The following is a 14,006-nucleotide window of genomic DNA, read 5'->3' as shown; positions in this document are numbered from 1 at the left end:
GAATAAAAACAGTACATTTTTAAAAAGATTTTAAGTGGGTTCATACCTGCAATCATGGAAAAGCTATTGAACCCCATCACGCTCCCCAAATCAATCATTACACTAATTTACATTTGCAGTACGGCAGTTATCGTTCCAAAATTGAAGAGAAGAATTTCTTTTTTTCACGCCGGTAAAACACAAGTAAAGAAGAAAAGAAAAATAGAGACCACCTTACCTTAAACTCCGTCTCGATGTTGGCCAGTCTTGCCAGTTCGTTGCTGAGCTCGAGGGCGGTGAGCACGGGGTCCTCACTGCTGAGTGCCAGGTACGCCGCGCTGGCCAGGCCCTTATATGCATTCATCCTGGAGCGTGAGTGACTGAATGAGTCTTTCTTCTGCCTCTCCATACATTCTAAACATTTACAGAAGTAGTCGTGAGGCCTTTCTATGCGAGCCCCCTTCGTCAAAAGGATGTGGACGATCTCGTACTCCTGGCAGTGAGCAGCCAGGATGATGGGGGTGACGTCATGCGAAAAACGTGTTCCATCTTCGTCATATGCGTAAAAGTCATCATCACGCATCTCCTGCTCCAGGGGACTCAAGGCCAGTCGGAGACCTCCACCGAAGGCAGGGTGGCCGAGAATGGCTTCAACGATTCGAACATAACCTTTGGATATAGCCAGAAGCAGGCCATCCCCGATCCTGGCCAAACCATCCTTCTTCAGCAGCAGCTCCGTCACTTCGAGGTGCTCGTTACCCACTCCTAGCTGCAAAGCATTCTGGCCCATGTAGTCCACACAATTGAAGTTTAGGGTTTTGGACTCTTCCAGCATTTTGCGAACCACGGGAATGTTGCCGTACTCAGCAGCATCCAGAAAACGCTCCTCCTCTGCAGTGAGGGGTGAGCCACGCTCATTGAACATGTAGGCTGGACCTCGCACTGCCTGGCGACGCCCCTTCTCCCTGAGCGTGGTGTGCCGGCGATGCATGGCCTCCACCCTGGAGGGACACATTAAAGAGGGGTCGGAAACAGTGAAACGAGGCAAAAGAATAATTAAAATGACGAAGATGGACGTAGACCAGGAGCAGGCATTTATGGCTCAAAGGAAGGAGAGATGAAGTGACGAAGGGTGAGGGACAAGAGAGTGGAGACCGGGAGAATAAATAATGGAGGCAAGAGGAAAAGACAATATCATTAGTTACATCCAGCTGACTATACAGTGTACAAAGTCATTACTCCCCATGTGGACATCCTCCATGGACAGGAAGTGGTCAAACATAATCAGCAGTGCTCAAGACAGACTTCTCCACTGACCTCAAACAAAGCATCACCGAGACATCTGTGATAAATCTGTCCTTGGCAAAATCAATGAACTGCTACCAGGGTCAAAGCTCATTGCAGGGCAATCTCAGGTCAACAGTTCTGAGTGGCAAGCGAGAGATGAAGCTGTCAGTTCAATTGGTTCTGGCATGACATGCTTGCACTCTGCACCAGTCGTCATCCACTGTGACTCTTTGGCCAGTGGTGGGACTGTCTTTATCTATTGTCACATGCGTGGATACAGACATAAACAAGGTCCTCCTGCTCTACACATTGTCTTCATTTGTCTTTCACCCTAATTGGAGCACTATCCCAGGTAACAACCCTGTCAGCAGTTTGCACAGGACCCCTGGTAGTCACCCCAATTACTGCAAAACAGTTTTAATCAGGGCTATTGTACTCCACCTAATGTTATTCAAAAACACAACGTTGTGCCACATTGTGTGTGTCTGCTGTACAGCAGGACACGCTGACCCACACTGTAAGAAAAGCCTTCATGCCACCCTGTACGCCACAAAATTAAAAATAGGAATGGGAAATAAGGAGTGGCCTTGGCGAAAAGTTATTGACCAGTGCAGATTGATTTTCCACTATGAAATAACCAATTCAGACTGGAGATTTAATTTAGAAAATGCTAATATGACAGTATGTCACTCAGAGCACAATCGGAACAGTTCTCAGTGAGTGGACTAAGAGGGATCACACCAACTTGCTAACTTGAACAACAAATAAATAAAACTATAATTGGTTAGTATTGTCCACATAGAAGACTGACAAAAGATTTTCAACATAATTCTGTGCAGTGACCTTACAAATGACATTAGGTCCAGTTTTACAATGAGACCTGACACAAAATTGTTTAAAAAAAAATATCAGGTAAAGTTATTTGTAATTTCAGCTATTTGTAATTTTCCCTTTACTTTGTGTATACGTGAGATAGCGGGCGTGTGTGTATGTGCGTCTATGCACAGAAAGCAGGACGTCGAAGGAAAAGGTGAAAATGGAAACGCGTTCAAGGTAGAAATATTCCCTGGAGTGTCAAAGGATGTGGAACTGAGAAGATGTGAGTTCACCAAGACAAATCTCATATGTGTGTGTGTGTGTGTGTGTGTGTGTGTGTGTGTGTGTGTGTGTGTGTGAGAGAGAGAGGGGGGGGGGGGGGGTGGTGGTGGTGGTGGGGGGGGGGGGGGTGTTTGTCAGTGTGCGATTATAGTGTATGAAAGGTGCGTGGCTTTTGATTTTCGATTTACACAATCAGCTGCGTATGCCTCAGGCTGCCAATCAATGGAAAAGGGCAACATTTTCCTCTCTCTCTCTCTCAGTCTCTCTCTCTTACACACACACACACACACACACACACACACACACACACACACACACACACACACACACACACACACACACACACACACACACACACACACACACACACGGAATGTGGACACAACCTACTCTATCTGTAAAATGTACCAATACAATATCCCTACAGCAAGAACTACCTCTGCGGAGCTTATAATGTTCATTTATTGTTGACTCCATCACAAAAGGATTTGTTTCTTAAGGCCATAATTTGTGTTATTGATATACAACAAAGTATTGCGCTTTAAGATGTACCGAATATCTCCCTCAACCCCCACCTTCGCACAAACACTCTCACAGACAGATTCGTAAGCACAGGGAGGATTCCTCATAAATGAGGGGCCGTCTGGCTGCTAGCCCATTTAGATAACCTCATAGGCAGGTAATGAATCGCCATTTTCCATCCCTCTCTATCTCCCCCACCATCCATCTTTGACTGTTTGTGATTTGGACCTGAAATAGAATTTACCTGCATCATTTCTGAGTGGAATTAAATTCACACGGACAGGAGGAGACAGACACAATGGAGATAGATAGGTGCAGAGAAACTGTGTCTGTGTGTGGGGGACTGAAGGAGAAGCAAAATTAGTGAGCAAAGGAGGGACTGTGTGTGTATATATATATATATATCTGCTTATATATCTAGTGTGTGTGTGAATGTATTTGTACATCATATATTGCAGTCTTGTTCCTAAAGTAATACCAAAGGACTCGCCATATTACCATTCTTCCAACTTTGTTTGCAAAAACAGGTCCAAAAAATGATGTCATGCAGCAGGAGGAAGAGCTCCCACTGCCTTTTAAAAACCACTGATCTATCCTATACAACGCAAATTGTCCTTCTGCTTATCTGTTGAACATATGACCAATATTCACTCACTCAACTTTAATATCTACATTGGGTCACAGCTGTGTTTGTAGCCTGCAACAACTGGCTTTGCGAACCTTTTTTTAAATTTTTAAATTTTTTATTTCCACTCTCCATCTTTTAACAACAAACATGTACAGTAGCATATTGTCAGTTTGTGCGAATGCAATATACATCCAACATTACAGAACAGAGAATCAGAGGGTTATAGAAATGCAACATTTTCACATTTTATTTGATTATGTGTAAACTTACTACGTTTTACGCTTATACGCTGTTCCTTAATCCTGAAACTGCATACTGCAACAATTCATATATTAGTCACTCTACTTAGTTCTTGTTCTGATGCTGCATCCAAGTCAGAGTCTGCTGCAGATTACTCAGAGTGCCTGTCCAATCAAGCAACCCCCTCTCCTACTAACAACAAAACTGTCAGAAAAAGGGTGAAGAAGATCTTGCACCATTGCTGTGAGTGAATCCATCACATTATTGCAGCATGTTCAAAAATCTTCCCCTTTGTAGCCAAGGTCCTCAAGCAACACTTCCTTGACATCTCAAGACACTTAAATGACTCCAGTTTAGTTTATTGAGTCACAGTTGCGGTGATTAAGTGATGTGGACATCCAAGATTTGTCAAATGTCACAGTTGGCTACAGTTCGGTGTTACATACTGTACGCAGCAGTATGAAAAATGTATTTAGGATTTTAAGCCCGGGAGACAACGTTCTGTGTGGATGATTGATCAAAGAGATCTACTGCCTGCTTGGAACTGCTGTGACGTAAATGGTACTTTTAGTAGTAAATTTGCAAAACCACTGAGTGTTATTTTTGTGGTCAGCATACAATTTCATTCCATTAAATGAACATGGCCAAATAGAAAGTTCTCATACACCTTTTGCTGATGGAACGATTACTCCAAGAGCACTGAAAAATGTGATGGCAATGCAAAATAAGACATTAGCATATAGCCTGCTGAAAATACCATTTAATAGCTGTCACTATGAGTTTTTCAGTCACAAGCCAAACTGTATAATCCATTTGTAATTGTTCAAAATGGCATCTTTTTTTTTTTTTTTTTAACTTTCTGAGCTTGAGGTACCAAGTCATTTATAATTTGGTTAGAGAATTTACTGGTGCACTAGAGAGGAAAGGGGAAAAAAAAAGATGAATCAGGTTTGAAACCAAATGTTAAGGATAATGAGTAAAAAATATGTTTAGACTCAGCAGGAATATTTACATAACTGACTAATGATACACTCTCAGCTCTCTCCGTCTTTATCAAACGCACACACGCGCACGCACACGCATGCACACACACACACACACACACACACACACACACACACACACACACACACACACACACACACACACACACACACACGCACACACACGCACCAACACACACACACACACACACACACACACACACACACGCCAACACACACACTCTTTCAAGCAGTAAATTGCCAATTCTTAAGATCAAAGGTAAGTTGCTCACCATAATTTAGCGGTAATGAGAAACAGGCATGTTCACCCTCTCACACAACACACATACACACACAGGTGTCCAACATTTAGCCGAGCCAGGCCATGCTTTGTTTCCACATAAGGGCTTTAAAGCTGGAAACAGGTGTATTAAAGAGGCAGACCAGAGAAGATCAAAGACCCAACACTGACTATCTGATATTGAGAATTGCAGGTTTCAAAGCTGTGCTGGCAATACATGAATAGCCATTAAGTGTCATCATGTATGTCCCACTTTGTCTCTGCGGATGTTTCCTACGTGGATGCAGTGGATTGCACCCACCAAATAGTTTTGTGAGCCTTTATCTCAAAGTAAAGCAACTGAATATCGAGGACAGTTGTAGGAACAAAACACAAAACACAAAACACAATGTGTGTGTTTTGTGTGTGATAAGTGTGACAATGAGGGAATGTACTGTGCAAGTCAATGTAGTTTGTCACGTGGTTCTGTCCCAGTGTGTCTCTCTCACTCAGACTACCCCCCCCCCCCTCACACACACACAGTCCCTGTTGGTGGTGCTTATACATTCACACAATGGAACGAATCAAGATGCTCTCTCAACACTGGCGTGAAATAAGGGCTGCAGTGGAAAAAAAAACACATAACTCATCTAAACTCACACGCACTTCACTTCCTTACACAAGCAGCGTGTATGCATGTATTCACAGGGGACACACCACTCGGCAGCCTAACCACACATCAACTTGACAGTATGGGAAAACAAAGAAAGATTCATTTGAGAACTCCCATTTAAGATGACACATCATTTCAGCACAAGTTATGTTCAATCAAAAGCAAAGAAACAGCCAGTATGAATCAGTTAATGCATCTTCCACATTGACCACAAAGGTCTCCAAATCGGTTCCGGTCACCTTGGTGTAATCCATAACAGACCTTAGAATGCACAGCTGAGTGGAAATCGTTGTCCCATAGGTGCAGCTGATTTAGTGAAAATCCTGTCTGCTTTACTCTACTCTCTCCAAAATTGACCTCTACTTGTTGACATTCCAGGTGGATTAGGGGGCTCTTGATTTAATTCTCTCAACCCAAAAATAGGTATGCTATTTCCACGTGAGTTCCCAGTATCCTTTTCACACAAGTTTATAAATAATCACATGGACTCTGCACAAGTCACTGGTCACTGGACAGGTGAATTAAAATCTTTGGTTAATAATAAAAAGGTAAGACTCACGTTTGCCGAGTCTCAGAGTTGAATTCTGTGTCTATGTGCTCAGCAGAGTAGTGGTTCTCGTGGTCCGAGAGCTCCGGAGTCCGCTGGAGTCGCTGTCCGCGGTGCTGAAAGCTCTCAGCGTTCGCCGCTCCTCGTCCTCTCCACTTGGGAACCGGGTCATCGTGGTGGTCGTACACCACATCTATCCGCACATCCGGCGGCGAACGAAACGGAGAGCCGCTGTCCCCGGTGCGCTGGCGGAACTTTGGCGGCGTGAAGTGTGTGGAGTCCCCGAGTTCCGGGTTCTCTGGAGACGGGTAAAGACACTCCGGAGAGGCGAGGTAAGGCGAGTCCGCTTCCCCCAGCAGCGGAGAGGCGGAGGAGAAGAGGTCTAGGGGCCGCGGAGAGGAAAGAGATCCTCGGGGAAGACTGACAGACAGAGGCGGGGAAGGAGACTCGGAGATTTGCGGTCTCTCGCCCCCGTCGCTTTCCTCTCCCTCGTCAGACATTGTGACAGTTCGTGAGAACCATATACTTTAAATTATTTAACTGTATGTCGGACATTTGACGATGTTTGTCAAAGTTTCCATTGCTCAAGTTTCCTCTGAGCCGCGCAGCAGCGATGAGTTGATCCTCCACCTTCACACAAGTGCGCGCTCTCTAATTGGAGAGCACCGAGCACGCGCAGGAAGCCAGCCCTTTACAAAATGGAAGGAAAGAAACAAGTAGCTACACCACAAAATAGATTAATTGCACAATCCACAAAAAAAATCATTACTTTTTAGACTTACATTTAGAGTACGCTCTAATTTTCAGTCTGTTAGGCCGTTTTAATGTTTGAAAAATACCTATGAAATTTTAGTAGGCTAACACAATGCCAACTCAACTCTTCCAATTGACCGCCAACTACCTTATATTTATTTCACAAAAGAAAGAAAGAAAACCGACACACTCCACATAACCTAGATGGGTTGGCTACTATATATATATATATAAAACAAATCTGTAGCAATTCAACAATGTCCCCCCTTCCAAGACAATTTGTAGTATGAACTGATCCCTTAGCTTTGAACTCAAGTTTCAAAAGAGAAGAAGGTGAGAGAGACCAAGAGAGAGACAGGGAGGGGGGAGGGGGGTGTATATATTTAATATAGAGGTTGTTTGGGGGGTTAAGGGGTTAATTCACATGCCCACCTGTTGTTGGTCAATTACTGGTACTGATATAATCTTGTTATTGCGTCAAAGAACAAACAAGTGAATACTTACACTAGCATAGATCTGTGTTTACCACATAAACACGTCCTTACTTTCTCTTTTGATAGATTTAGACAATCCTGAACAAAATTCAAGGTTCCTGTCATTTGATATGAAAAGGAAGGATATCGGGCATTTTTATTTGTGTGTGTTCTCATGCATGTATGTGTTCTGTCTTCTAATTAGAGGCAGAGACCCATTAGTTAGGATGGAGACTTCCTTCACCCCCACACAGACAATAACCAGTCCTGATCCAGCTCTTTGATCCATTCTTGTATTTACACCAAACACATCCACACGCCAGGCTGTTTTCACTGGTGTTTACATGTGGGAAGGAAATAATCTCAAAACTGTTAAATCAAACAATAAAACATGTCTGAACAGCTCGATTTCTCATGTAGACATCCATTTATAAATTAAATACATTCTATATCAGTATTAAAAACAGGAAGACTAACCTTGTAAATTTGTGTTCATCCTTTCACCACTTTGTACATTTTGTTCATTTCGTGTTTCACTGCTCATTTCAGAAGATTGAAATTGCTCAAACAAATAACAGTCATTTCCAGAAAATGTTTTAAGAAATTAAAGATATGAATCATTTCTTTTCTGTAAAACTAGGAAACCAGGGTCAAATTTGAACATTTCTCCCATATTAGAAAATAGGACTAAAAACCAGTGAAGCAGCAGTGCACGATTACCTACACACATGAAAATAATGTTTTAATGATACTGTAGAACTGGTAAAAGCCTCTCTTTAAGGTTGCAGCTTCACTCTTTTAAAGCTAACAAAACACTTACTTTGGCTTTTATATGAAGATGTCTATATATTATGCACATGGTGACATTGAATTGAAGAATATCTATGGCAAAGCATTATTATTGCCAAAGCTCCTCTTCAATATATATAGTTTGACCCGGCAGGAAATTTAGAGATGAATGACAATTGGATGAAAAGGTGCAAGACTGTTCCTGAAGTCCTGAGTGGTGCTGAATGGCTGTCCATCTGCATGTTTGTGCACATGCATGTATAGGGCTGAACCTTGAACTCTTCTGTTGTATGGGTTGCTGAGTGTGTATGTATGATGGATGAGTCGTGATTAACGATTTTTCAAATAGTAAAACAAAAAAAAAGTTTCTGCAACTATGGTCCTCTTTACCTGATTTTTTCTTACCACCGCTTGGTAGTAATCCCATTCTTTCTTATTTGCCCTGCTTTAACTGGCACCTGGTTGTAATGCATTTCTCTTGTCAGAAAGTGGCGGTAAGGCCAAAACCTGTCTGCCAACAGCCAGTAAACCACACAAGGAGAAGAAGAATACGTTGCTATCAGGCTCTGGCTAATAGTTGATTAATAACTAATTAGCTCAGAGCAAATTTCAAATAGTATTTGTGCTTGAAATGGCCATCCCTAGTTACCAGACTCTGGTAAAGCCTGTGTGGTGCTGTGAGATTAGATGCTACGAAACAAATTGCAGGAACAAGACTACCGCAGCTGATAAAGTACATTGCAAACTCTGCCAGGTAAAGCAAGCATATCATAAGTCGACCATGCACACTCTGTGCACAGTCATTTAAGAGCAAAGAACAGAGCAGATGGTCCATCCACAGCTCAACAATCAATGGCTAACTTTAGCACCAGATAAAGGAAGCTGTAGGTGCGCATGATTTCAAAGCCACACTGAAGGTATATCCAGAGCATTTTGTTTCAACAAGTGGCCCAGCTTTGAAATGCTATTCTAAGAATTACAATATTCATGAATCTGTGACTTAGTATGAAAACCTATGCAACAATGTAATTCTATAGCAATCCATTAATCTCCCTGCTTTATACAATTAATTCACTGCAGATTTGCAGAACCATGTTAAATAGGTCAGACTCCTCTAGGAATGGTAATGGGAACCTTGTTTGGCTCTTCAAAAAAGTAAACCATTTCAGGATAATGTTGTGTCTCTGCACGGGTTTGAAACTCTGGCCTCCAGCCTGTGTCGCAGCAGGTGTTATCCACTGTCTGTCACAGGCAGAACTCCCGCTGTGAAACCACTGATTGGGGTGTTAAGAAAAGCTACATACTTGTGCAGAAGAATGTCTCTGTTCAATGTGATTCATGTGTAAAATTACTATTTCAGAGCAAATAAAACTCTTAATATGGAGGGATCTGGAGTCAAGATACCGTGTTTGTAGTACCTTCAAAGAAAACAGACAGATGAAAAGCAGGCAGACAGCGATGGAGATGTTTGATTGAATAACGTCTTGCAACAGAACAAAGGCCAAGTATGATCATATTAAACACCACTCTCATTTCTCCCTGCTGCCCAAACACTCTCCTTTCATTGAGCATATTAAAATATGTAGCTCCCATAAATCAGTCAAAAATCAGACAGTATCATGTCCAAGAGAAAAAAAAGGCATCTAATGAGATAGAGAGACGTTCTCTAAATCTATTTCTTTCAATGGGAAAGCCAATTGATGACCTAAAACATTTACCTAACCCTAACACCTGATCAGAGATTGCACACATTATCTGCAGTCACACAGGCAAAGTTGTGATGTGACGATCACCAGCAAGCTTCCGACAACATCTGGTGGAAAACTGAGCAGATGAACCACAGCAGCTATGTCAGCCCAGTGTGTCAGACAAAGCAGGTGGTTTCTGTCCTCTTGTGAAAGTGGACAGCAGAAGTGCCAGTTTTTTTGTTTATGCCAGCTATCACTTACTTGGATAAAACAAGGTTATAGAATTAAGGTTCACAGTCTACTCAGCATTTCGCAGGAGTTTGCCTTGACAAGTCTATGGCGTCCGGACAGAAAGTCCATCAGAAAGAGCTGATAGTCCAAAAAGCCTTCAGCTGTTTATGGTATTGTATGCATGTATTGTATTGTATTAAAACTGCCACCCTGCTGTCCCAGCAGGTTCACCAAGTCCCCATTACCCTCTTCCCTTTTGGGTTTAGAGGGCAGCAGTGATTCTCTACCCCACGGAAAGGCTTCTATACGCAAAGGCCTGGGACACAATGCCTATACATGCAGTACATACTTATTTCATTCAAAAGACAACAATGAAAAAAAGTTGTATTGATCACAATGAAAGTTGGACAGGAAAGACTTCCACCTTGTAACTATTTTTCCAACACCAGATAGATGCTGGTGTTTGGAATAATCACAATATCATTGTATGTGTTAAATGATAAATATTTCATTTTTTTTTATGAACAAATGATCTTATTGTCAATACCGGTAAATCATGACACCATTAACAAAAGCCATGCAGGCAGTGTGTCCCTGGCCTAATGGGCCTTTTTGTTTTCTGTCTCTCCATTTTGACAATCTGCTTTAAATCTGAGTTACTGGAGGTATATTTTTAGATAAACAAAATGCTTTTCAGCAGATCCTAATAGCATAGAAGAAAAAAAAAAAATGCAAAAAAGTCATGCCATTAAAGCACTTAGTTAAAGTTAAAAATAAATTGTGGTTTTGATAATCTATAACAAGTCAAGCAATCCTCTCTTATTTTTCGAACCAACACGGACTTCCTCAATATTTATTCAGGAACACTCTTTTCCCAGCCTAAGCACTGCACTTTCAAAGGCCTGAAAAAAACTAAACAGTGAAACACTAATCATGCCAGAAGAGGGTTGCACAAATAAAATATGTTTGAAGGTCAAAGTGTTTTCAGAGACAGATATTCACAACAACAGATACAGTACGTTCAATAAAAACAATTCCTTTCCTTATTATGCTGGTTAAAAACCGTTATGGTTCCAGCTAAATATATTTGCTTATGCAAATTAGACAAATGGGAACATATTTGCTTGGAAAGAGAGTTGCAGAGTTTATGACAATGAAAATGACACAGAGGAACAAAGGATGACAAACATCAATCAATTGGTGCCAGTGTATTTTGTCAATTTTCTTCGTCCCTGCGTATTATATGTCTCCCTCTTTTTCACACCCTTATCCTCTACTGATTCCCTTGCTGTCAAACATTGTCTCACCCTCAGCTGTTGTTGTTAAGTCCCAGTTCATTTCACTATTTCATCAGGCCTGGAGGCACAACTTTTGGTCCTACGCTGCAAAAAAAACCTAAAATATTTAATAGGATTATAGGCTGTTTCATTTCAGATTTGCATTTAGTTTATTTTCAGGGCCTGTATATAGGCCTCCTTTATCTATTTACTTATTTATTTATTTAATGTGGAGGTGCTTCAGGGTAACACTGGTGTGGATATTATTTGAAAGCTGATTAAGATACAAAAGAAACAAAAGAAACAAGATCATTTCTTAAAATAACTGGACCTTATCATTTACACTAGTCCATCATTTGTGGCTTCCCCATCTTGGCCTTTGCCAAATGTAGGGGTAGTGGACCCATTTTTTGCGGGGAAGAGGCCTTGAGACGTAACAAGTGGGAGAAAGGGCAAAAAGAGTTTTCTGTGTAACTAAATAAGGCTAAAAGTAGTACAATAGTCAAGTCTGTCACAGGCAAACAAGGCTACACAGCAACCTGGCTTCCTTTTCTTCTGACTTCTACAGGCCAATTGGAGTTAATGATTCAAACCCTGCATTGACTTCATGATAATTGTATTGGTTGGTTGACCAATCAATTCCATCAAGAGGAGCATCACTCCCCTGAGGATGGTAGATTTGTTCCTTTGTTTACAGAGAATATTTACTTCTTTCTCCCCTCCAATCGCTGAGCTCTCTCACAGTTTAGATTGTAAGACCAGGCAGATATTGGAGTCAATACATATGCTATGCATATTTTATTGCTACTGAGCACCAAGAGAGGCATTGAAATGTTTAAAACTTTTATTATGTCTGCTAGTCAGGGTTTGATGAATGACTTCTGACAGAGCATTTAATGAGGTATTCTTTCAGCTAGCCTTTATTAGAGATATCAGACCCTGTGTGTGTAGTTGCGTGCAGGTGTCTGAACCACAGACATAAATGCTATTATATGCACATACATACACTCACAAAATAAATGCAAATTTATGCAAATACATGCTCTGAGAAAAATTAGTCTGTTTCTTCTTTTATCACAAAGATATTCACAGCCACATTAGATTCACCAAAAACATTTTGAATCGCATGAATTGTTCAAATCCCATGCACTAGAGTACCCACTGCCATTTATAAGGTTATTTACCCATAATGACTCATATTTATGGGTGCCCATAAGCCAAACTCCCTGCAGTGAGTGCAATACGAGAATGCAGCCCATACACAACTAGCTGACATATACATTTATTTACAGCCTAATGAGCATTACTAATATTACCCTTCTCTGTATGGGAAAAAGAAAATCACTCATTTCTCCTTGCCTCAGTGCATTCAATACATTTCCACCTTGACGCATGACTGTAGGTCATTATGGAAAGTGATTGCAAGAGTAGTTGGTAAAGCAATATGTTTTGTGTGCATGTGTGTGAGAGAGAGTACTTGGCCTTCGGTGAGACAAATGGAACATGGAAAACTGGATGTTAATGTTGGTTGTAAATTCGAATTTTATCTCTTCAACACCCTCAATACTGCACCGAGACAACCAAAGGACACGGAAGGACAAAATGACAATTCAACTGAATCAATCAAGAGAACATAGTGGAAGACACAATACAGACCTAACCATTCTTTCCAGACAAAACAATGATCTGAACTGAGACAATGAACATATAAGTGAAGCTGAATATCCTTCTTCCTTCACCTCCTTTACAGTAGGGTGAGTCTGAAGTTTTCTTGGTTCAAAAGTGGATGTCAATGATGAAGTGGTTAGTCTACAACAATCAGTAAATATACACTAAAGGAGTAATGCGTAGGACTTAGTGCCATCTAGCAATAAGGTTGCAGATTGCAACCAACTGAACACCTCTCGTCCTCCCCTTCCAACATGTAGAAGAATCTACGGTGGTCACAAAACAATGTGAAAGCCCCACTCTAGAACCGGTGGTTTGTCTCTCCTGGGCATGAGCCATGGAAGAGGACCTGCTCCTTATGTAGATATGAGGAGCTCATTCTGATGGTAATGAAAACAGAGAGACTTGTAGTTTCAGATGATTATACACTGATGATAACATCTTATGCATTTCTGCCAATACATCTAGCTAAATCCTACACACTAATCTCTTAATAGGCCATTTGAAACATTGTAATGGTGCAGTGGTTTCTGATTTCTGCACTTTGGGGTTGGAAGTTGCAACAAACTCCACTTAGTAGCCCATGTAAAGTGGGGAATGTGGTTGTATTGCCTCATGCAGAGCAGATCAACGGAGTCTGCCATCAATTATTCCCACCAGTGACCTATGCTGGGAGGATCAACACCGTCTCTGGCACCGAGGCTGCTTCTTCAACTAAACAGCTGGAGCACTGCATGTCCCCACTGTGTAGTCTTGAGTGAGAGGCCTCCTACTAAGCAGACAAACCACCTGGGCTGAGCGTAAATGAATATGTGCTGATGTCTCCTTGAATGATAATCCAATTTCTAAATCACTCTTGATTACACAGCAAGACAGGTAAAAAGTGTGTG

The 14,006-nt window shown here is 41.5% G+C and overlaps 1 protein-coding gene across 1 annotated transcript in view; it reads right to left on the bottom strand.

The window, feature by feature from the left end:
- Positions 1 to 6,860, bottom strand: part of trpc7b (transient receptor potential cation channel, subfamily C, member 7b) — a 47,110-nt gene extending 40,250 nt beyond the window's left edge. Inside the window, exons 1-2 of the mRNA XM_069171474.1 lie at positions 6,250 to 6,860; positions 218 to 980 (exon numbers count right to left, since the gene is read on the bottom strand). Coding sequence (XP_069027575.1) covers positions 218 to 980; positions 6,250 to 6,737 — 1,251 coding nt within the window. The 5' untranslated portion in view covers positions 6,738 to 6,860. The remainder of the gene's footprint in view (positions 1 to 217; positions 981 to 6,249) is intronic.
- Between the last annotated feature and the right edge of the window lie 7,146 nt (positions 6,861 to 14,006).

This window comes from Embiotoca jacksoni, unplaced genomic scaffold (assembly GCF_022577435.1).
Source record: "Embiotoca jacksoni isolate LCO1_2020_lvr unplaced genomic scaffold, fEmbJac1.0.p SCAF_5, whole genome shotgun sequence".
Taxonomy (NCBI): Eukaryota; Metazoa; Chordata; class Actinopteri; family Embiotocidae; genus Embiotoca; species Embiotoca jacksoni.
The sequence above is the reverse complement of the archived record's forward strand: the minus strand, read 5'-3'. Positions and strand labels throughout refer to the sequence as shown.